General features: G+C 31.1%; 1 protein-coding gene across 1 annotated transcript in view; it reads left to right on the top strand.

Moving 5' to 3' along the window:
- LOC147079911 (dystrophin-like protein 1) overlaps positions 1–26,733 on the top strand; it is a 265,039-nt gene continuing 238,306 nt past the window's right edge. Inside the window, exons 1-2 of the mRNA XM_085946878.1 lie at positions 1–518; positions 20,164–20,842. Of these exons, the coding sequence (XP_085803004.1) occupies positions 20,666–20,842 (177 nt within the window). The 5' untranslated portion in view covers positions 1–518; positions 20,164–20,665. The remainder of the gene's footprint in view (positions 519–20,163; positions 20,843–26,733) is intronic.

Raw genomic sequence — 26,733 nt, 5'->3', positions numbered from 1 at the left:
ATTGTTCGGCAACGTGTTGTGGGGTGCAGACGTCGACAGCGCTGCTCGTCCCGACGATATTCCGATAAACTTCACACAACTTATAAATAACTTTTAATTTCATTCATTTAACACATGTCCCGATACGAAACGATGGCCATTCTCTCGTTCGATCCGCACGAAAAGTTATCCGAAGCTTTTGTGAGTTTTTATGGCGACTAAATGGATTCCGATAAGATTCAAACCAGTTAAAAATATTGTTTCATAGATAATTTACCAGTCTGTTTCGCTGGCCACTTTATTACAATAATTGCCACTTTAAAAAACAAAACTAAACACCGTATTTCTAATAATAATGTTGGTAGAAAATAAACATTCAGTGTAATAAAAAATATAGAAAAGTAAATAGCCCGCCAAAAAGTGTTGTGTTGTGACTACGGAAAAGGATCTTTGTTTTTTTTTTGTTGAGATTCCTGACTGCCCACTGAATTCGAAAACGAGCATTGCCGATACTTATATCCACAATAACGATTTATAAGGTAAGATCATTAAAATAATATGTACTTAAGACTATACTTCCGCATTAAAAATGTTTAAAATTATTTACTAAACTATGATAAGAACATAAAATACCTACAACGAGGTTTTTGACAATGTGAAGTTATCATATTAAGTGTAATATTATATTTAAGCAAAATGATTTGTTGGTTCATAGAGAGTTATGCTGTTTATAAAAATGATAGTTTTCTAGATATTACTATATTTTTATAATAAATAATACATCTTTGTTGGCTAATGCAAGCGATATTCTGTGCTAAATAGTGTTAAAGCATTGTTTTTAGGTGTGTTTTAAGGTATCATAAAGCCGGTTTTAACACCTGTTTTGTTCTTGACGTTTAAAATGCGCTCCTGCAGCCACTAGCCGGCCAGCGTAAAGAAGCACACAGATATTTCAAAAACCGGTTTTGAGTTGGATGATAAAAAAAACTGTGACTTTCGTCTTTAGATAATAACAATATTTTTCTGTGATACCTTGCCTACAGCATGTACCTACCATTAAAACCGGGCTTAATTTTAAGGACACCATCGCTATGTTTAATGTACCTGTTATATTATTTTGTTACCCATATATACCCACAATATTCGTTCCGATCCAAACTATCTATGGATCCGAACCATACTATTGAATTTATTAACTAGTAATGTATTTTGTTTTATACCTATTTAATACATTCGCTTTCATTCCCACTAATGGCCTTTATTTATCTTGCGTGTGTATTTCTCTCTCTTTCTAGATGCTTTATGATGTAATCTGGTTCTCCTAAGAAATATTTGAGTCAATATTAATAATAGAATATAAAATACAATGTACTTTGACAAACAACATTATTCGATAATATCTTGTCTTATAACTTATAACAACAAAAAACAATCTCACTCAAATCATATGAAGTTGGTTCATTTATATATAATTATTTCATATTTTCAGTATCCATTTTTAAAGCTTCTACGAAATTGTGAAATAAAAGACAACAAATTGATAGAACAATAAATTATTATAGGGATTTCAAAGTTTTAAATGGACATATTGTTTTAACAGTCATTTCTTTGTGGAAATACAATTATTTATATTAAATAAATAGACCGTTTTTATTTAATCCACGTAATTTCGTCAGGTTGAAAAAAATGTACAAGGATGCGAAAAAAGTAGATATTTAAAAATTGATGGCAACAACACTATGTACGCTAACATTTTTAATAATAGTGTAGGTAACGAAAATCATTCAAACATAATATAGGTACTGAATATTCATTTGTAAGTCAGGTGTAAAGTAAAAATGGTCATTTATTTAAAAACACTGATTATTTTCAGTAAAAAGAAAAAGGCAATACATGTTATGAATTGTAATATTTATTTTGATGAGAAAGTGTTAATTAATTATATTATTAACCGTAATACGTGTGTATATATTTTTGGGTACTGTTCGGTTATCAGGAATACAGCGGAAAACACATTTTGAAAATAGCCGATAAACTGGATTATTTACGAACCTTACCTAACCTAACCTAACCCAACCTAAACTAACCCAAACTAACAAATAATCCAGTTTATCGGCTATTTTCAAAATGTGTTTTCCGCTGTATTCCTGATAACCGAACAGTACCATTTTTTGTCATTTACCCCTGTCGAATTTAATACTCATGTTGTGTCAGCCAGGTAGAGGTTTTTATATAGTAAAACAAACCTCGATTTACTTGTGTGGACTAAAATATGTTTTTCACTGATTTATAAAATGATCGTTTTTACGAGGTGACGTTAATTGTGAATGAAAAGCCTTTTAAATTGTTAAAAACTAGATATTAACCAAAGATGTTGCACATAATATTATCATATTATATTGTACAAGATGAAGTCTTCCGAAATTCCTCTATGTAACACGCTGAAGACTAGGGATTCCAATCCCGGGATACCGAGCTATTTTCGATACCTATGAATCCCGGGATTGATAAACATAATCCCGGGATTTCGGGATTGATTTTTTTATCAATTTTTATGGAAAATAAAATAAAAGCGAAAATAAAACAGAAAAAATACTTTTAATAAAAAATAACTACATTAGAAATAAACTGAGTTTGAATGAAGTTTGATTTATACCCATGTGTAGGTTGCCGATTCATTTTATTTTTTCACATGAATTATTAAAAATGAGAAAGATTGGAAAAAAACAATGCTTCGCACTTTTAACAAAGTAATTATACCATGATATCATACGTTTTACGGCAGTTTCATATTTGGCTGACTAATTAGATTTATGATGCGGAAAGGCCATAAGTACGCCATGATTATTTGCTTTACTATTTTAAATTTCGCTAATCCATTCATAATGTCTTTACTATCAGAAACAGCAATCTCATATTAAATTCACATTATTATTTATATTAAAATATTATTTACTCCGTTAAACTTGTGTATTTCCAAGATTGAACGTATACAATATTAACAATAAATGTCTTAAATAGTATAAATTATACTAGATTTATTTTTGACCGATTTTATCAATGTTATTTGTAAATATAAAAATTTTATATTAACAATGGAAAAAATGCCAATCCCGGGACCAGTCCCAGGATCCCGGGATTGTCAAATTGTAATCCCGAAATCCCGGGATCAGAATTTTGGCTCGGGATTGGATTCCCTACTGAAGACAATAAAATGTCAGTCCTTCATAAACATGTGTCGCTATGGCAATCATCTTGAAATGTCATTCTGACATTTCTGTCTTTCTATAAAAAAATGTGGTCTTTCTATAAAAAAATGTGACTGGCCCGAACTCACACTATTTTATAGATGCCAATTTATCAGCACTTTAAAAAAAATATACTTAAAGAAATAAAAATATATTTGTGTTTAGTACCTACTTACATATATTTTTTAAACGTATAGATTTTGCCGTAATAGTTTCTGTTTTATTTTACAATAAATATAAATATACATGTCATTCTTTAAAATTTTTCAGATAAATAGATAGCTCCCTTAACACTAATACGTTGACGCAAATAAAACAAGACATATGTATTAATGCAAATAAAAAAGGAGTATTGAAGAATTTCCATTTGCATTATTTTAAAATAAATAGATATGTACTACAATGTACAAATGTCTTTTATTAAATGGACTTGTCTATAAATAAATTGATCCATTTTTAGTACTTAAATAAAATTTAGCTTTAATTTTTTCAATCACAACAAAAGTGAAATTTGGTGCGGCCACCAGACGTTTCCATTGAACTGTCAATGTCAATTGTGCGGCCACAGTTAAATTTCACGTGAGGACCACTGACTGGTCTACACTCTACGTGGTGCAGGATTGCAGGAATGACCTGATAAGAGACAAAAAAACTTACAGTAACTTTAACGAAGTGTTGGAGTTAAATTTAGCATATTGTGTAACAATTTAGTAGTTTCAAAATTTTCAAAATTTTTTAGGTCCACAAAACTGTGTAAATTATGAGTTATATTATTAGGTAGACTATTTTATTTTTAATTGTTTTTAATGAAAACTTGCATAGTATTATCAATTAAATCAGACGTTTAACAGAAAATTTGATTAAAATTTTAGGAAAAGTTTTAAACCTTTGGTGGTGTCTATAAGTATAATTGTACTATATAATATGTAACTGTGTAAGCAAACGTATTGTACACTTGAATTGTTTGTTACGTACACTGATTCACACACCTGTAGTTATTACTAAAATCTGGCAAAGGAAACTTTCTTTTACAATATTTTTATGTAAGGACTGTGCGGGGGATGAAAACATGTGTGCGGACACATTTAGGTAGGTCTGCGCGCGCACATGCGCACACTTTAGAGGGAACATTGATTACAATAGGTATATTACGTATATAACGTATAATTAATATTAAGGTTTAAAATATAAATTAAAATAAAATGGAAAAATATAAAAAAATATTTGTCGGAAGATGGATGGATTCGAACCCACGCAAATTTGAATCTTAGACCGTGAAAAATTATAATAAAATATTCCCAAGCGGTCACCCATCCAGGTCGTAGACGCGCTCAATGTTGCTTAACAATGGTGATTTGGTGAAAAATCTTGATAAAATACAGTTGAATTTCTGCACACAGTTTTAATATCGTGGCAAGCAGTAAAACATAATATACATGTTAAAATACAAAATGTCCATAAGTCTTCAGACATCTTCAGGCTGTATAAAAACCCAAGATAACGATAGGTGAAATCCGGGCCAATGAAGGCAATATTTATTCGAAAACACATGTCTTCATAAAGTATATATCTCCCTATCAAACATTTAAATTATAATGTTTGTTATTTCTGAGATATAAATTATAATTTATTATTTTTTTAAATTTCATGTTATTTGTAGGATATTTAAATCTGAAAGATCTTAAAATTATATATTTTATTACATGTTAGATCATAAATTGTTTCCGTAAGTTAGTATTTAACTCAGATTGAAACAGCTTATTATTAGGTAGGATACCTAATCAGATAATTTAATTTGAGTTTTTTTAATATAAATAGTAAAATGCTTTTTATTGTAAATAATAAATATGTTTTGGCTTTTTTTATTGCAGTAATTCCACTTGAACTACTATTGTTCGAAAAGAAATAGGTATTTTGGTACAATAATTTTCTTTTTCAGATACAGAATTATCGAGAAAAATAATAACGTACCTACTAAACTTTTCAAACTAAATAGTTGACGAGTAAAAGAAATTAATTATTAAAAAAGCTTCATTCGGGCATGCAGATGCAGATGCAGATGCAGATGCAGAAAGTCATAGGCACTTTTATAATAATCACTGTACAGCCCAAGTAGCGTATTCATCAATAATTATCAAATTGTTCAGGAAGTGAAAAAAACTATGGGCGTTGGATTTACTTATTATTTTATATATTATTTTATTACAAATGGAGTCGGTTTTCGGGATTTAGGCTTTCGGGATTTCGGCCATTCGGGATTTCGGCCATTCGGGATTTCAGCATTCGGGATTTCGGGATTTCGGCCTTCGAGATTTCGACCCAAACCCGTTGCTAGCAACTAAATTATGAAAATGAATATGAAATCAATATGACATTTCAGTATTATTTCTATCAAGTACAAATTTTTTTGATCGTTTAAGCTAGTCAAGTCAAGTTTATATTATGATTCAACAGAAAATTTAAAAACGTTGTATATAAAAAGTTCTATTTATCTTGTAATTATTTTTATATTATTTCATTTTATAGTTATCCCATTTCAAACTGGTAGCTCTAACCAATCTTCTAAAACCTTGAAAATCATTATTTATTATAATTTCGAGATCAAAATATTCAATATCCCAAATTTTATTTTTGTTTTGACATTTTGACGTGTAAATTTTATTGATTTCCAAATATTAAAAATAATGAAAATTAAAGTATTAATCAGGGTGTCGGTAAAACGGACGCCGCGGAATACGGCATAGGGTGTATTTTGCACTTTCTGTGCATACCTACCACACAGTGGCGAAGGATGGAGGTAGGCTATTAAGACCAACCATAAATAGTGCACACTAACGTTTGTCTGTCATATGTTTTTGTTTTCATTGAAATAAGACTACAATAGTTTACAGATGGTATTGATTTGTTCTTAAAATTCAATTAAACCCTGCGAAAACCATGCCATAATAGATTCGTAATAGTAAAAAAATACTCGTATATCTATAAAATATCTAAAATTATGCAATTACATCATACATAACTTTTGATATTTTATAGACTGTAGTTTGGTTAGGCAGGGCTTAATGAATTTAAAAAATGAACTAACGATAATATAATAATAATATGTAATATGTATTATTAATCCAACGTAAACAAATAAGTATGAATGAAAAAGTGTGCACAATTAAGTCGTATCGCACAAAGTATAACGAAACTATTATGGTTTGGTTTAGGCAGGGTTTAATTGATTTTTAAAAACTAACCAACACCATCTGTAAATTGTAGTATTAGTTCAATAAAAACAAATAAATACTCATGACTAACAAAGTTTAATGTGCACTATTTATACTGGATCTTAATAGCCTACCTCCACCCTTCGCTACTGCTACCACATCATAATCATACATGTCATATTATATAATAATATTATTAAGCTATGTACTTAGATAAGCAACCACAAACCACATAATGACATAATATAGCGATATCATAATAACTACTAAATACTTCTGTATATTTTTCACACTAACTTATTGCAATATTATTTCGATTTATGTGATTTATGCGTGATATATTCAATAACGATCGTTTGAATGATTTGTGTTTTTCAAAACTATGTAATTGGCTAGAGTAAGTAACACCATTTAAAAAAAAATATATATATATATAGGCAATTTCGAGGTGTTTATATGATTATTTTGTGTCACAAGAAAACTAGTTAAAAAAAATCCACTAGCTGTGATCATGCATGCCTTTCAGACGTGGCATCTGACCAATACTCAAGGGTCTTCTGAGCTTCGACGAATCTATAGGTAATAAGACCACGTGAAAAACAGTCAAATCCTTGGTCATAAGTGTCATTATTAGGCTTAACGTAGATATAGCCACTAACCAAATAATGCGGACTGCTATTACCATACATGACATCTATCGCAAACTCGTGTGAGAGTGAGCCGCGCTGTAGCGACTGACGCCCGTTGTCATACCGCGCATTACCTTATTCGCCTCACCACTTCCACCGTTTTTCGTACTGAACATATTTCGGGTCCAGTTTAAATGCCGAGAAACTCTGAGCTTTTGATTTTGTGCAATGGACATCTACCTTGCAGCAGTCACTAGTTACTACAGAGGAGCAACTTATTAATTTAGTAGTCGCATCCACGATTCGTTCCGTGTGCGTTAGAATTAAGAGACGGTGCTCGTGGTTATGGCATGTGTATTGGATTCAATGACATTAATATGGACGAATCATCTGGAAAAGAAAATGACACTCACTTTATTGTCGGGTCTGCCGAATGGCATAATCTGTTCTAACGCCATTACAATAAAGGTGATATTGCTATAAATTCCTGATGCTTTTTGTTGGGTCTGCCGAATGGTTCGGTTCGAACGGGTTCGCTCAAATGAACGTTGACATTAGAAACACTGCTTTAACGGCATTATAATAAAGGTCATATTGCTATAAATTGCCGATGCGTGATATCGCATAATGGAAATTGCGTGACGTCTACCTATACATGCGAATGCGCGAATTTACTTGCTAGCTACTGTATTGAGTGCGTCGTCCATTAATATTGATTAATATAAAATTGATTGAATGCCATCCGATAGTGTGATATTAAGCTCTTATGGCTAAACCTCACAGATGTCGTGGTCGTGGTCAGCTCCCCCCCTAAGGCGATGCTACAAGAACGATCTTAGTTAAGATATTAAGTAGCGTTGGTATCCGTATGCTTGCCCATAATACAGTTAAATAAATGTGAAATTCGTTTAAACTACGTGAGATATATTATTATTGTTAGTTCGAATAAAAATTCGCGCCGAATTGATTTCCTTTTCCGTAAAAGCGACATATCACTTCGTTATGCAAAAACAATATAAAGGATGTGTCGCGAACCGTGACGAGGTTAACTTTAAAAAATCCGCCCTTTTTTTTTGCACACTGCAAGATAATTAAATTTGCAATAGCCATTGCCCGTTTACAGCTATGGTTTATTTACCCCTCATAATGCAGCTATCACGGTTTACGCGGATGTATACTTATCTAATTTAAACCTTAAATAAAATGTCATCTTTTTAACCGGGCTGAAATGTATGAATAAAAGTTTGGTTACCTACTTACTTACCTAGTAACATTATGTCATTTGCGATTCTAAGTAAAGTTATTGCTGACATTATTACTAAGGATTGCATTTCCGGTATCGGTATCCCGGGATTAGTGAAAACATTTTTACGGTGTATAAACTAATGCAAAGCATTTTTGTCTCAGTTTCGATTTGGGAAATAAATCTCAAAGACATGCTTCAAGTTTCAAATTAACCTGTACTACCTACGAAATAATAATAATCAGATATTGTAATCGTTAGCTTTGATGACACTATTTCATCCTCACTTTTTGTTATACTATGTAGGCGCCATATTAATTATTGGATAAGGTTCTATTTATTCATTTTGGAATTGAGGACCTTGATGGGAGAACTACTTAACCCTCGAAAGCTTGTTCTGAGATATTCAGTGTTAAATTCGAAATATTTTCTCGGTAATATAGAATATGTTTACGTATGTGTGCTTTTGATATAGTATTTTGCCATTATTCAGCTATTCAAAGTAATGAAAAAAAAATCTTTTTTATGGTAGTAAAAAACTTATAGCCTTGAAAATGACCCAATGTCTTGAGTTGTTATTCCATCCGGCTAAATATAAAATTTTTAAATGACTTTTTTAAAATAAAAAGTAGATTGAATGGTAAACTATACGTATATAGAAAATGTTTTAAAGGATAATACAATTTAAAAAGTTTACACACTCTTTCTATAAGATTAAAAAATATTTGTTCGTTTTCGAGGAATGCTGTTTATTTTTTATGGATTTTGTATATTACATCCCTTAACTATTGCTATTTTATCAATAAAAGTATCTTGGGTATTTTTATTACCAATGCTCCAAAATTTATCAAACAACTCATTTTTAATTTCGCATCCAATTTTATTTGAGAATTGTTTGGACAGCACTTTTTGACACAGACAAAAGACTTTCCATTAACTTTTTGACCAGTAATTATAATTGCTGTATACGGTACACCAGAATTTCTTTTCTTCTTCACTACTCCTTTCTTTCAATTTTCTTTACACTTTTTACGTTTCATTCCAAGATTTTTTGACACAATAGGTGCATCTGAGATTATTTCGCTTTGGGGAAGATAATCACTCTCTGAATGGTCATTATGAGAATAATTATTAATATATACTAACCATTAAGCCTGCTACGGCTTCTTGGTATTGTATGAAGTCTGTTTATGGTTGAAAAACAAAAATATGTTTCAAAACATCTCACAACAAAAGTATTTGACAGATGAAAGTGAGTTTATAATACCACCAAAATGGCCGCATAATCCCATGTGGAAGAACCACTTGTGGGGTTGTTTGAAGGTAGGTAGTCAGAACATGAACCTTGCTAAATACGATACGAATCGAAAAACCACTTAAGGTGATTTAAGTTCTATTAGTATTCAACTGCGAAGATTAAAGCTGCAGTTCATAGAATTGTATAATAAGCTCAATTGAGATGATTGGATATGCAGTTAATAGGTAGGTACATAGAGATTAGGTATATTCAATTTAGAGTTGTTATACGACTAGTTATAGCTATGCATTTACAATAATTCTGTTCGCATATAACACGATTGGCTTGCAGAGAAAGTGAAATTGACCTATTATCCCGTGATTATGAAATGAAAATTATGTTCATGCAAATAAGTATTCACAGAATTACGAATTATATTTAAATTGTTATGTACACAATGGTAGAGAGAATGACACAAGTTTTCTTACCTCTATTTACTGAGTACAAATACCCATACAGTATAAGCATTACAAGTAGATTTAACACGATTATGTTCTTTTGTGGAAACAATAAATTCGTCAATATGAAGAGCTCAAAATATGTACAATTAAAACAATAATTTTTCCAACATGTTAACGCGCGTGTTTGAACATGTACCTAACCGAAAAAAAAAACTTTTTTTAAACGGTACATGTTCAAACACGCGTTTTATCATGATCTTACTCCCTACATAAGTTTTAGTTTGTCAATTTATGGCTACGGCCGTATGTTGTAGCTTAACCACTGGGGAATGCCAAAAGAAATGGCGTATTTAAAAAAAAACACTACCTTATTCTTAGGTCAATAATTATTATAAAGCAATCATTATTCGTAGGATGTTTATCAAATTTGAATGGTTAAAGACATAGCTTATAATCAGTATCTTTAGAATTATCTTCAAATGTGTTAATCTTGCCCATTTTTAAATAATAAAATGCGTAATTCTTGTCAAATTTGGGATCACAGAGATTATCAATATAATTTTTTATCGTAAATATTTCACTATAATAATGTCGACGTAAATTATTATACTGATGGTTTTATAAATGCGTTTAAAAATTAATAAATGTAAAAAATCTTAACACCACTGCACATTTATGTATTGAAATATGACTATATTCTAAAACATTAGAGCGAGAGGTTTAAAAGAATACTATTCTATCTAATAAAAATACTTTATGCAGTCATCAAATGTTTAAAATAAATATAAAGAATAATAAGGCTTCAAAATTATATAAATAGATTATCTACAACGTTTAAGGATTGTCCAGGATCATGCTTTGAAAATAGAATAAAAGCTCCATTTTGACCCACGCTGAGCACGTTCGCCCTTAAGAGGACGTTCTACAGAATTGGCCTTGAGAATTGAAAATATGATTTTTTAACATGTGGTCCATAATATCTGGTCTACTAGTTAATATAAAAAGGTCGTGTCAAAGTTGTTTGTGTTAATAAATTTGCTCTGTGACTGATCCGACTCATATTTCACATTTATTTCATCAGGGCTGTCGAAGACATAAATCATAATATATATTTATAATTTTAAATTTTTATTTATAATATATATAATTTAAGTTTTGTGCATCTAATGCTGGGTCCACACTGGCAACAAGTTAATTTGCTGGCAACCTCGTTAGATTTTACGATAATTATTGTAAAATTTCTTAAGCAATTATGGTAAGTATCGTAAAATTTAATGAGGTTGCCAGCAACTTGTTGCCAGTGTGGAAATGGCTTAATATCCACTGTGGTTCACGTAGTGGCATGGACCTGGGGTTAGCTAATTCAGGAAGTCAACACCCACGATAGAATTTTTTCCAGTTTTGGTTGCATTATATTCCAAAACTCTTCTGTAAAAATCGTTTCCGAGTTTATAAATGGAAATTTCTCGGTGTACATAGTAAACAAACCTACGAATAAAAAAAGACAAAAAGGAACATACTGATTCATCGCAGTAAAATCTGGTAATCAAATTCGCCATTTTGAAAAGCGACGATTTTGCGTAAACAAATATCACGTGGTCTGTACGTGTGCGGCAAACTTCGAATTTTTTTGTAATTTTGTGCAAAGTGCGAATGTAATGTTTTCAAATAATTGATATGGATTAATTATACCATCGTATTATTTTCTCGAAATCATAAACATACTATAATAGTATTTGAGTATCAACCTATGTTCAATTTGAATTGGGTTATAATAATAATATACCCGTATATATATCAATAGTATGTTTGCTACAAAATCCACCCAAGTTATCAGTACGTACTTGCACAGGTTTGATTAAAAACCATGATGAAATTAACATTTAAAAAATATGAATGCTTAATATTATTTTGACAGCCCTGTTTTCTGATCGGCTTCATCTCGCAGGTGTTCATAAAATAATAATAATTCTCCGCGCGGCAGAAATTATCAGTAATAATAATAATATTTCTTGAAATAAAATCTCCGATGATTAGTGATTTTTGCGAAAAGATCGATTTAAATTGACGTAGTTACGACGCCGAGGTCCTTTTTATACTGAATTATATTTGAACGGCGGGCTCTTCAGCGGGCCCTTAAGGCCCACTACTTATTTCAAAGAAATTATATTAAACATATTTGTGTAGACGAATGGTAAATTCTTAAATCCTGTGAGTTATTCATTGAATAAAAAAATAATTTATTTAATTAAGTACATTAATTACTTCATCACATTTTAGTGAGGGGTGAGGTGAGCAATCTAACAATTTTAGACACACCCAGCTATTCGTAATCCATTCCAAATAAATTGTTACCTACTCAGTAAATAGTGCCAAACCCATATTACGATTGTTTTAAAAGTACCTAATACATTTCTAAAATACGATGTTATAAAAAGCTGCAGTGAACACCATACATATTATTATCTCATGAGTTTACTTTCTATGTTTATATTATATTATAATTATTATTGACTGTTTGTTACCTACTTAATTTAACGTTCACGTCTGTTACGTCACTCATAGAGTAACTGGTTATGACTTAAAATTAATTAGTATTGTTACCTTTACCTACTTATGTATTATTTATTTTCCTTCATAATGTCATCCCTATTGAAACCTATATTATATTATTATATATTAAAATAATTGTAAGGGGTATTTTGTGATGTAATATTTTTATGTCGCCCTGGATATTCCAATTTTGAAATTTGTTATTTATACTTAAGAGGGGACATGCTCGTCGTAGGTCAAAATTGAGTTTTTATTGTATTTTCAAAACGTGATCCTGGACACTCCTTAAACGTTGTAGATAATCTATTTATATAATTTTAAAGCCTGATTATCCTTTATATTTATTTTATAATTAAAGTAGGGAGTAAAATGATATTGATGCGCGTGTTTGAACATGTCTTAGCACCACTGCACATTCATGTACCGAAATATGACTATATTCTAAAACATTAGAGCGAGAGGTTTAAAAGAATACTATTTTATGTAACAAAATACTTTATGCAGTCATCAAATGTTTGAAATAAATATAAAGGATAATAAGGCTTCAAAATTATATAAATATATTATCTACAACGTTTAAGGAGTGTCCAGGATCATGGTTTGAAAATACAATAAAAACTCAATTTTGACCTACGACGAGCATGTGGGCCGTTAAATTTGAATGCAATATTTTGATGTCCTAATTTTTTTATTACAATTTAATTGGTATCATTAAAATAATATAAAATTGTTTGAAAAGAATGAAGAACATTAAATGTATGGAACATGTTAGCAGGTGTTCTGGCCACTTGGTGTTAGGCATGCATTGGTCATATATTATGACTGACTAGAAAGACATGAGTTAGAGACACAATCATAGACCCCTCCAAACCAACCTGCCCTACACTCGCTCTTAATCGAGCGTATCACGAAGCCCTACGTTTGAATGTGAAGCAGCAGTAGTTTTGTACGGCTGGTAATGTTTCAGGGGCAGATAGCCAAGACTGTCGTCGCCACGTTCTCAAATGAGGTTTGACTGAGTTGACTTTATTTAATAAAAGGTGCCATCGCCATGGAAGAGGAAAGCACGGAGAACTAACATAACAAATAACTAAAACAATAAGAACATACAAAACTGTGTAAAGTGATCTTCACGTCCGCAATAAGATGTCGGAATTTTTTTAAAAGCATTATAATTGTTTTTTCATTGGTGGTAACCAGGTTGGATGGCCAGATGGGCCCAACAGTTGGTTGGACCGATTTGAGCATCTCTTCCCTCTCAGAGCACTGTGAGACACACAGAGAGTTGGCGCAACCTTCGGGTCGTCCGACTTGATATCGGCATTGCGGATTTGTGGCATTTCATTGCGGACGTGAAGATCTATTAACATGGTTTTTTTTAGACCATGTCCGATCCTATGATCATAAATGGGCCTTCATAGAGTGGAGGTTTTGTATTGACAGATTTTTAATTTTACGAAAAATGGATGTTAGCCACTTGCTGAAGTTTAGTCACATAGGGTCCATCTTGTTTTAGCTTTGTTTGTACATTAAATTAATAAAAATCATTTATTCTTATCAATTCTCCGTGGTCATTTCTCCCATGAGTATTTTTTTGATTAAATGAAGTGTCACTAAACTTGAGTGCGTGGCGACCTCAGTTTTGAGCATCTGCTCTTGAGACATTCTCCTGCGCAACAACTGTTGATGCTTCATTTCCAAACGTAGGGAATTGTTATATGCTTGATTAAGACCGAGTGTGGTGCAGTGCGTTAGGTTTGGAGAGAACTATTTGGTTCACGCAGGTTTTATGCGCATACAATATACCTACGTCACGACTGATTCAGTTGTCATGGCTAAACAAGTACGTTTACATCTAGACAACGTGTTTCGTGAACGCTCTGAAGATAGGAGCGAGTCTATCTATTATTGTAGACGCAAACCAATAAATTATCGATTTTACTATCTATTCGCCAGTGGCGAAGGGTGGAGGTAAGATGTTAAGATCCAACATAAATAGTGGACATTAAACTATGTCACTCATTTGTAATTGTTTGTATTGAACTAAGACTACAATTAATTTACAAATCTTGCCTAAACCAAACCATAATAGTTTTGGTATTGTATGGGCGATTTAACAAAATAGTACACACTTTTTCATTCATACTTATTTGTTTTCGGTGAATTAAGAATACAAATTACACAATTTGTTGGTTAGTTTTTTAAAATCCATTAAGCCTTGCCTAAACCAAATCATGGTAGATAAATAATGTATGAATAAATAATATATGAATATAATGTATGAATAAGTAAATAATATCCAAAATGATGTATGATTTAATGGCATAATTTTAGATATTTTATAGATGATTATTTTTTGACTATTATTGTCAATTAAGGCTTCGGTTTCGCAAAGTTTGATTGAATTTTAAAAAAACTAACTAAAGCCATCTGTAAATAATTGTAGTCTTGGTAAGATTGAAGACAAATACGTATGACTGACAAAGTTTATTATGCACTATTTATGTCGGATCTTAACAGCCTACCTCCACCCTTCGGTATTATATTTTGATTTATAATATCGGGTGGCAACTGGAAGTATAGGTAGTATAGATACTTCCTTTTAAATTATAAACACATAAGTAAATACCAATATTGTGAATTATTAAAACACTTAACAGCCATAGTAGATTGCATATATTGCAATATAGATGCAATTTACTAATGGCTGGTAGTAATAATCTGCGAGTCCACGAATGGAGACCAGCACGAAATGTTTCACTTCTGTCGCGTGTGTTCACCAAATACAAACATATTTTTGGTTGGCCTTATGTTGAATGGAAACACATTTATTTAATTTCTTCGCAGCGCAACGTTTTGATTATGGTCGTGATCGGTTACTGTTACGTCCGATACTTCTCTTGAATCTTGTATGCCTTGTACTATAGATCTACCATCATAAATTGGCATTTCAGCGAGGGCGCTAGTATGACATTGAGAATATTACCATAACTAACATAAAAATGGTAATTTATAATTTTTTATTGGTAGTAGATTTCTGTACAAATATTATGCAATCCAAAATTCGAGAAACATGTTGTAAAATTAAATGGCATTTGTAACAAATTTATCCTCGATAGACAATTTTAGTTTCAAATTCGACCGGCTGCCAACTTACGATGGTAGATCTTTAACATACCTAATTGAAGGCAATTGTTGTGCTTCAAGTATTCTACATTGTACATCAAAGCGATCTTACGGTGTTGTATTGCAACACCATGTGTCATTATTTCCGAGTTGATATTGTTATATTATACAAGCTCATAAGTAGTGACCGGAAGATAATTTAATCACCACCCTTATAGTGGAGCAACTTAACCTTGAAATTGCGCAGATTGCGATTTTTTCTAATTTTTAAATTTAATTAATGTTACCTTTATTATTTCTGACTGCTCTTACGTGAAACCTATTACATCGTTTTCTCTCGCTCGGCGTCGCTCTAACTACGTCATATTTTCATTCGAACTTTACGCTTATATGGTATGTTTATAGTAACCCTTATCAAATTCGATTTCATAATTATATATAGTATCCATCAACAGGTATGAGAAAATAATAAAATTAGCATAGTAGCGCGTACACATGCATACCTACTGGAACCAATAGTGTGTACATTCAACTATTGCGATAATATCCGTTTACACGAAAAATGCTGACTGTCTCACTAATCTAATTCTTAACCGAGACGTAAAACGTAAACGAGACGCGTTGTTGTCATTTTATGGTGCTATTTGACGGTTGGTGTACGTCAAAAATGCTGTGCTCGGTGCGGTGTAGTTCATTTTTTTTCCCGGCAGGGTCGCCATTGTCGCTCTACTACGCAGGCGCAAATATTTCACAAATTTCAATATGTCCATGTGGCGGAAAAATACAGGATGCAAACCACATCCTCTGGGAGTGTGTACGGAAAGGGAAGAGCTGCTCAAGTCGGTTCAACCAGCTGTTGGGCCCATCGAGCCGACCGACCTGGTCGCCACAAAGGCCAATGTTATTGCATTTAGAAAATTGCCTCTATGTGCACATCTCTTCCAAGGGTACCTTAACTTAAAGTCATGTAAATTCAGTCAAAGCACATTTGAGTGCATGGCGACCTTAGTCTTGGTTAACTGCTCCTGAGACATTCCCAGTCATAAAAAATGATGCTTCACATCCTAATGTAGGGTCCCGTGATACGCCCGATTAAGACCGAATGTGGTTTGGTGGGGCTATTAACTTCAATGTCGCGTCACAATTTAGAACCCGCTGAACTTTTTTGATCTATGCATGTAATGATGTAATCTTGCAACTTGTACGATAATACGTGTTTATACGTACATTTTATTGTTATGGGTGCGATAATACACACTGTCAGCAGTAAATCACACGCTTGTTTTATTAATATATTCGTTTTTTATTACTTTCGCTCCCAACGGAGTTATTTGCTTTCGTCGATTTTCCAAAATCATAATTGGATGTAGTTGTACTGTGGATATAATAATTTTGTAACAAAGTTATAAATGCATTTTCGAACAATAGTCTACTAAAAAGTTGTTTAGGTATTAACCGTTATAGGTAGTATGTCTAGTTGGACTAGACATCTTAATGCTTACGTGTACTCCTATGTCGAGTTGAGCTTTATATTTACATTGAAATTAAACAGCACACTTCTTATAAAATATGTTATAAATAAATTATATGCTGTATATCAGTGGTAGCGAACCTATGGCACGCTTGCCACCAGTGGCACGCGAGATGATTTTGCATGGCGCGCAAATGTTTTATTTTGAAGAGAAAAAAATACATATAAGGGTACTGTTCGGTTATACCGGAGGCAGCGGAAAACGCATTTTTAAAATAGCCGATAAACTGGATTATTTGTTAGATTAACCTAACCAAACCTAACCTAACCTAACCTAACCTAACCTAACCCAACCTAACCGAACCTAAACTAACCCAAACTAACAAATAATCCAGTTTATCGGCTATTTTCAAAATGCGTTTTCCGCTGCCTCCGGTATAACCGAACAGTACCCATATAAGTAATAACAATACATGACAGATTCCACTGTATAAAATATAGCAGGTAAATATTCTTGAAGAATACTCATTACGATTAATGTAAGTATATAGTTGGATAGGTCGGTCCTTAGCGCTTGGCCACAGTGGACGGGCGGGCAGCGGCGTGTGCGACTCAAACGTATAAGCGTATGTGATATGCCCAAATATAAGACATTGTCTACGAACATTTCACACACGGTTATACGTTAGAGTTGCGCACGCCGCTGCCGCGCCGCCGTCTGCCCGACCGCTGCGTTCTAGCACTTGGACTTTATGCGTCACATGTAATATTATCACACTAACCTCATCGGGCGCCGGGAGAAGCCGCGCCACGAACCTCAGATTTTGATTGATTTACAATACTTGAAACCACTGTACCGGAGAATGCCTGATCTGATCGGAGCAATTTTGGTATCAATTTGTGCGTAAAGAATCAAACTAAGTAATACAGTTACAAAAAAATCATTTTTACACAGAAAAGTGGCTTTACCAAAAATAAGAAAAAAAAATGGTGGAGCTTGTAGTAGAAATTCTGGCAGACAGTTTCAAAATTGGTTTACCGAAATGGATGGCGTAATCGAAAAAAGTGATAAAGCTATATGTGTGCTATATTATATGAGTAATATCTAGCTAGAACATCATATTTTTTAATGGAATTCATAAAAAAACCACTTATTCTCCATGAAAAACTGCTCGGCACGTCAGATACGAGTAGTCGAAAATTAATATATGAGAAAATTTCCCACGGGTACGTAAAAAGGTTCGCCAACCCTGCCGTATATTATGTTTATTGCTTATATTATAATTACATTATGTATTTAAATTAATTGACGAGTGGGTGAATGAAAAAAAAGTAGTGAAAAGGGTTAACAATATCCACTGTTGAATGAAGCTGTCTATATTCCGGTTAACGTTTTCCCGTCGAGATTAGTTAACGGCCCACGTGCTCGTCGTAGGTCAAAATTGAGTTTTTATCGTATTTTCAAACCATGATCCTGGACACTCCTTAAGCGTTGTAGATAATCTATTTATATAATTTTGAAGCCTTATTATCCTTTATAGTTATTTTAAACATTTGATGACTGCATAAAGTATTTTTGTTACATAAAATAGTATTCTTTTAAACCTTTCGCTCTAACGTTTTAGAATATAGTCATATTTCGGTACATACCTGTGCAGTGGTGTTAAGATTTTTTACATTTATTAATTTTTAAACGCATTTATAAAACCATTAGTATAATTTATTACGAGATAATTTTTCTAAAATATTCACGATAATAAATTATATTGATAATCTCTGTGATCTCAAATTTGACATGAATTAGGCATTTTATTATTCAAAAAATCGGCAAGATTAACACATTTGAAGATGATTCTAAAGATACTTATTATAAGCTATGTCTTTGACCATTCAAGTGTGATAAACATCTTACGAATAATGATTGCTTTATAATAATTATTGACCTAAGAATAAGGTAGTGTTTTTTTGAAATACGCCATTTCTTTTGTCATTCCCCAGTGGTTAAGCTACAACATACGGCCGTAGCCATAAATTGACAAACTATAATTGAAGTAGGGAGTAAAATGATATTGACGCGCGTGTTTGAACATGTACCGTTTAAAAAAAAATAAAAAAAAATTCGGTTAGGTACATGTTCAAACACGCGCGTTAACATAATTTTACTCCCTACTTTAATTATAGTTTGTCAATTTATGGCTACGGCCGTATGTTGTAGCTTAACCACTGGGGAATGCCAAAAGAAATGGCGTATTTCAAAAAAACACTACCTTATTCTTAGGTCAATAATTATTATAAAGCAATCATTATTCATAAGATGTTTATCACACTTGAATACATTGGTAAAAAAAGCCATCGAGTTAAAAAAGAAATGAAGATATTTCTCGTGAATTCGGGATCGATCAATAAACAAATCTCCAATTCTCGAGAGAAATATATTGTTGAATTCGAGAATTCTCGAATCATGAGAAACAAAAAAGTCGAAAAAATATAATATGCTCTAGGTACAAGTTGCGAAGACAGTAATACAAATTAATATTGTTTGCCAAACATAATATGGATACATACAATAACACAATAATTATAAATATTAGAAAGTTAAGTCTTACTATTGATCAAATAATATACCTAATATCAATTTGTGCCAATGATATTACCGACTGTACAACTAAATTTCCACTGTATTCCAATATTGCTAGTAGTATCGCATTAAACAATATAGTTGCTGAGTTTGCATCCAAAATATGCTGTTATGTTATTTTAATTGGCGCGATGTTTTTATATTGGTGACTGTTAATAATTATTATACCATAGTTGTTAAAAATGATGTCCGTAGCTCTTGTAGCACCGATTTTTCAATGAAATGGTCAGTCTGATTTATTTCAAATTGCTTGAATTAATATTCGATTAATATGTTGCGATGCTTTTGTTTGAAAAGAATGATTATTTATTTGGAGCACATGTTTTGTACGTAATGAATTATATTTTCCGTCGTTTTTTGTTCCAGATACCACAGGATGCAGGTCATGGAATCGCCGAATGCGTTTATCTAAAAAACAACATATCATTAATTCACTGAAAATAGTGTTACAACCGCATTGTGATTAAATAATAACATGATAATTTAATGTCTGCACGTGATGTTTCATTATTGAAATCTTCAATCTAGACAACGTACACATCCTGCGTTCATTTTGATAAACATGGACACTACTTCACCAGGATTTTTCGATATATCAAACAAAAGCAACATAGGCCAATGTTAAATAATAATAAATAAATGAAAAAATCATGTGACGATAAAGTTGAATTAATTTATCATTGTGTGCCAATAATAATTCAAAACGCTTTTATTATTTATTATATTTAAATCAACCAATTGTGTTTCGCTGTAGTATCCGGATTGCTGATCGGTTCAAATGCTTTCATCAAATTTTGGTATATAATAATCATTTGTTTCGTAACAAATCTCTTTCGCCGCGTTATCAGATTCGTAATTGTTTGCATAAATGACGCAAAGTCTGAGTGAAAAGTTTAAGTTTAGTTTCAAGTTGCGTGATTCGAGCAGTGCTGATAAAATGCCCTCGAAAAAGCAGTACAACCTGGTGCAGAATGACGATTACGACACGAGGGTGCCGCTGCACTCCGAGGAAGCCTTCCATCATGGCATCACTTTCCAAGCCAAGGTAGAAATCTTTACCATATTTATTCAATACTACAGCTCAATACCAAATGATATTTCCGTATTGAATACATGTGTTTATTTAGACGTTGTAACTATGTTTAAGATACGCAATATGTTGATTTTTAGAGGGATCTCTTTAACATCCCTTATGTTCGGTTATAATAATGTTTTCTTTACAGGTAATCCAAGATCCTTCTTCAGGTTAAAAAAAAAACTTTCATCGATTCTTAAATATATCTAACTGGCGCGATATTAATTATTTTCAGTTATACTGTAATTTAAATGTAAATAACTGATGCAAAGCTGTTGGTAAAAACAATGATATAAAACAACCCATATTAATTACAACGTTTGTTAGAAAGAAACTTGCAATTATGGTACAATTTAGTACCTACTGCATACATTTTATCATTATCAACTATTAATTGCATTTCTACTTGACGATCGGCTCACAAATATATTCAGATATTTTGTTAATAATATGTTACTATTTTAATGTTGTCAATGATACTTATTCATATTTACGATATAAAATTTTACATGTTATTTATTGAAATTTAACTCTATTTTACCTATGATGGTTAACTATTTCAATGGTGATTGATTATATTGATAATAGTTACTGCGTGGCTATATATGTATAATATTTTATTGCGTGCGTTATATGTTATTACTAGGCTTAGTATTTGTAGGTGCTATAAAATGAATAATCGGTACCTAAAATATTTAGATATAATTGTAAAATATGTTTTTAATATTTCATAAATATGTGCTAAAAAACAAAAATAGGTGCTAAAAAGTTAAGTAAGTATTACAATAAATCATATATATTTCAAAAGTTTAATTTATTATTTATTCACAAACAGAAAACGCTTTATTAGGTACTTACATTAAATAATAAAATAATGCTTCAAATTTTCGAAAGTGAATCTTCGACGATTTGATCCTAGCAAATTTTTATACATGGAAAAACTTATTTCCACTTCTACAGATGTTATTATTGCGTATGTAAATGAAACTATTTCTGAAGTAGAAACAAATTGGAACATCTGAGGCATCTGATAAATTTTCCAAAACATCTTTAATATTCTGCAGCGTTGAAGTCCAGTATTTTTATTTAAAAACACTATTTAATTTTGTACTTATTTTTATTCAAATTGGTCCAGGAACATTGCAATTTTGTGTTTATGTGAAAATATGTGCTTAAACCTAGAATACGTAAAAATATGTAATTATCCAAAAATATTTAAAAATAGGTGCTAACAAATAGGGCTTAAAAGTTTCAAAATTGTCTAAAACAGATAGATATTTTTGATATTTTGTTGTAGGGCCGCTCAAAAAAAATATTTAAATAACTAATAATCCTAAGTCTAGTTATCACTAATTATTTCAGTTTTTCGAAGCGTTTGATCTTAGGTACTCTACTCTCCAATCTCCAGTTCTTTCTGCTGCCTTTAAAACATGCTTCATGGCTCCCAGTTAATATTCACTTTGACGTCAATCGTCTGCTATAAATTGCTCCTGTTTATTAACCAATACACTATTATATTATATTTGTATACAGGTTTATATTTACATAATATAATAATTACTTGAAAAATGCTCTCTTACCTTTTACCTAGCTGTTAGCTGAAACTTTTGACAAGTTGTTTACTTAATTATTACGGGGAAAGCTATCTGCTGTCGGCCAATATCGTAGCCGACTAATTATCAATATTTTACAAAATACCTTTCTTAAAATAATTTATCGAAATACTTCGCACAAAATTTTGCGCGACGTGAAATTATACAATGTAATTAATATGTCAAAGAATGATCGTTGCTTTAAGTCTCACTAAGCACTAATTTGCAGTGTGTATGTACCTTATAAAACAATTATAAGATGGTTATCTATACAAAGATGAATGAGTTTATCACTTGGTAGTTGGTATATACCAGTGGCGAAGGGTGGAGGTAGGCTGTTAACTGACATAAATACTGCACACTAAGCTTTGTCAGTCAAACGTGTTCATTTCCATTGAACTAAGACTACAATGTGTAGATAGGTAGTGTGTGTTAGTTTTTAAAATACAATTAAACTATGCCTAATCCAGCCATAGTAAATAATAGTCAAAAAATATTCTTGTATCTATGAAATATTAAAAATGATGTCATTAAACCATACATCATTTTAGATATTTTATAGATAGAAGAATATTTTTATCGATTGTGGTTTGGTTTGGGCAGGGGTTAATGAATTTAAAAAACCTAGCCATCAATATGTGTAATATTATGTATTCTTAATTTAACGAAAACATATAAACGTGACTGAAAAAGTATGCATTATTTTTGGCGGATCGCCCATTGAATACCTAAACAATTATAGTTTGGTTTATAAAGGCTTTAATTGTATTTTAAAAACTAACCAGCACCATCCGCAAATTGTATTCTTAGTTCAATAAAAACAGATAAATATGACTGACAAAGTTTAGTGTGCATTATTTATGTCGGATCTTAACAGCCTACGTTTAGCCTTCGCCACTGGTATATACCTACCACATAATACAAATTATCAGAAATTACCATCAAGTAAACGATGAATCTCTTGCAAATTATACAAGCTTTGTTTAGTAATGTATGTTTGCACTAAGTATGTATTGCTTTTTGAAACATTAATTGCTACCTGTCTTACCTTTTTATTACTTGCTTTATGAATATTAATTGTATTAAATGCTTCCCCATCGATGCACCTGGAAATCTACATAATATACGCATAACAAATAAATACAATTATACGGTAGCATGTATTATAATACTAAAAAATAGGGTAATCACTAATCAGGTTTATATCACATATTGTAAGGCCTAAGAATACATTAATCTACACAATGCAGACAAGGCACAATTTTGTACAGCAACGTCGATAAATATAGTAATATCCATATCAGGTCATTAGGTTTTCCAGGTTTAGTCCCGCCCGGACATGGATGCCGCGCCGCGTCTTTATTACCCTCGCTTATTATCGCAGAATCATTAGCCGACTCAGCTGTGACCGTACCGTAACGTACCTATCTATCTGGTGCTGGTTTTCTATCTAAGGTAAATTTCCATATACACTTACTTGCCATATAATCAAGCGACCAGAAGTAGACTACCGTATATTATACTATATAAGTAACAGGGGTGGCAAACTTTTTTCTCAATCTGATCAACGACAAGTATATCAAATAAGACATTAAACTTGCACCTACTACATTTTTTTTTTTATCAAAGACTTATATTATTATGTTTTTATTATTATGTAATGACAACCACCTTGTACGAAAAAGCAAGGACATGGTTATTAATAATTATAAAAAAATAAAATAAGTATTATGCAATAATTAAATGGTATACTTACCTTCCAGCGTGCATTGCCAAAAATCGCAGGAGTTCGAGCGCGTTATTATCTAATCTGTAAAACAAACGTGTACGGAATAAAACATATTTTTATTTTTGTCTTGTAGCATTCTCATGTATTTTGATGGATGTGACCTAAAATATTATGTCGAAGATTCATTTGGCAATCAAATTTTAATCCATGTTTTAAAAAAAATATATACATATTACGAAAACTATAATTACGTTGAGGCGTATATACGTAGAACACAGAAAATCTAGCCAAGCCTTCATTAGAGTGTCTTTTATTTTTAAGCTATACATTATAATTAATTTTGAATTTTAAATTTCACCTTATTTATTTGATATAAACATATAAAAACATCACAAAATGATATGATTATATTTTAATTTATAAATAATTGTTTCAGTTAGTAGGTAGGTGGTTAACTCATTTAAAAAAAGAGTCAATTTGTTGATTTGATTTTTTTTTAAATTAAAAACTAAATTACTTAAGTAACTACCTTGTTTTAATTATGTACCTATCATTAAAAATATGTTATTTTAGTCGAATTCTTTATGAACGGCATCTGTGCTGTGGAAATATTTTTTTATACTATTCGAAAAGGTGTAAGTATTTACAACCTTGGTTTTTCCATAATAAATAATTTTCTTTTTAACTCTTAAAATAACAAAAAAAAAAATCATTGGATAAAACTATTCAACTTGAAAGAACATTTAAAAAGGTTCATACAGACTAGCAGAGCTTTGGTATGCCATGTGTGTTTTTATGTTTTAGTGCGGCCCTGTTGGGAAATTTGCGAGATTGACTTAATCAGTAGAACAGAAGCAATTTTTTGCTTTATATTCATAAATTTAGGATCCACCTCTATAAATACAAGAAGATTTTCTTCAACATCTTTGGTCTTAACTAATACGAACATCGTCTGAGTCTACCATAAATGCGATATCTACCGTCATATTATGTGACAATATTGACAATTTTATTATATAATATATCTTATAATTTTTATAGTTTTGACATTCAATTTGGTGTTTCAATTTCTTAGTGAGATTGACGCTAAGATAACGAATAGTATTTTAGAAGAAATACACGCTGCGGCTTAATTATTATACGCTTTCATTATAATATGATATTACTTATATTAAGTATATTTATATTTTATTCAATTGTAGTTAAGGTGAAGCCTTTACTGAGCCTTTTTTAAAGAGGCACCTAGTGGAAAAATACGAAGCTTGCAATTTGAGACATTTTTTTGATAATTTATAGTTTCAACTGTATTAAATAATAAATATGTATCTGAAAACATTAAAAAGAAAAATATTTTTTTTAAGTCAAAGATAAACCTACAAATTAAAAAATATTTATAAAATGTGAATTTAGTGCAGGTTCCGACGTTATTATTACATATTATTTTATAGTCATATTTATTAATAAATTTAGTTTATTTAGTTTTCAATTTTTTGTTGTTGAGATTTTTGACTAATTCATAGTTTTAATATTTTTTAAGTAAGTACCTATATTCATTTTAAAAAACATCGATTTTTATAAAAATATAAATGTGTATAACTTGAAATACTTTTTATTTATATCGAATCATATTTAGTTATAGTACCAATATTGAAGCTCGAATAATAATAGGAATAATAGAATAAAAATAAATATAAACAAAATTCACTTAATAAATGCGTTTAAGTAAAACTTTTTGTAAAAGAAATGAAGGCATTATATTTTTATCACTGTATTACACGGTTATTGTGACAGCGAGCAATAATTATTATTACTCGGTAAGTGTAATGTCATAATGACAGGTGACAGCACGATCAGCTGACTGACCGCATTGACAGTAAAAAAGCGCGCGATAAATGTTCGAAAGAATTTCAATGTCAAGTATATCCAATAGGAGCGTAATTAATTGGTTGGAAAATGTAAACATTATTATGAATGCTTCCGATTTGTAACAATATACATACTTAATACAACAACCGTTTAATAAGTAATATAAAATAAAGATACATTTTAGTAATTAATTGTTCACAAAATTCAATCAATACCAAAACTGGTTTCGTTAACTTCGTACACTAATATTTCGGCCTGTACAACTTTAAGTCGTTAGTCTAGAATTTTAATATATTTTTTTAAGTAAAACGAAATCGATACGTCACATCATTTCTTTAATGACGTCATAAAATTAAAATTAATATTTTTATACTTTGGATTCAGCGTTTATTAGGCATGATATAAAACTCAACTTGTGTCCGAATCTTTTTATGTCATCAATATCAAGTTATTAACTTATTTTATAAAGTAACATGTGTATTTTAAATATAAGGTAAACCCACAGTATTTAGACAAGATAAATACAAGGGCTAAACCTATAATGTAGGTTTAACATAATATCACCTTTAACTGATGGATGATTATTACAATTTTGCATGTTAAATTCAATAAAAATTCTAAACCACTAATTTTTAATAATGATAAGTTTCAGTAAGAATAAATTAAAAAAGTTT

Source organism: Rhyacophila brunnea, unplaced genomic scaffold (assembly GCF_057557595.1).
Source record: "Rhyacophila brunnea isolate RB1 unplaced genomic scaffold, BYU_Rbru_1.0 scaffold_1, whole genome shotgun sequence".
NCBI classification, from domain to species: domain Eukaryota; kingdom Metazoa; phylum Arthropoda; class Insecta; order Trichoptera; family Rhyacophilidae; genus Rhyacophila; species Rhyacophila brunnea.
Note: the sequence above shows the minus strand (reverse complement) of the source record. Positions and strands in the feature narration are given on the sequence as shown.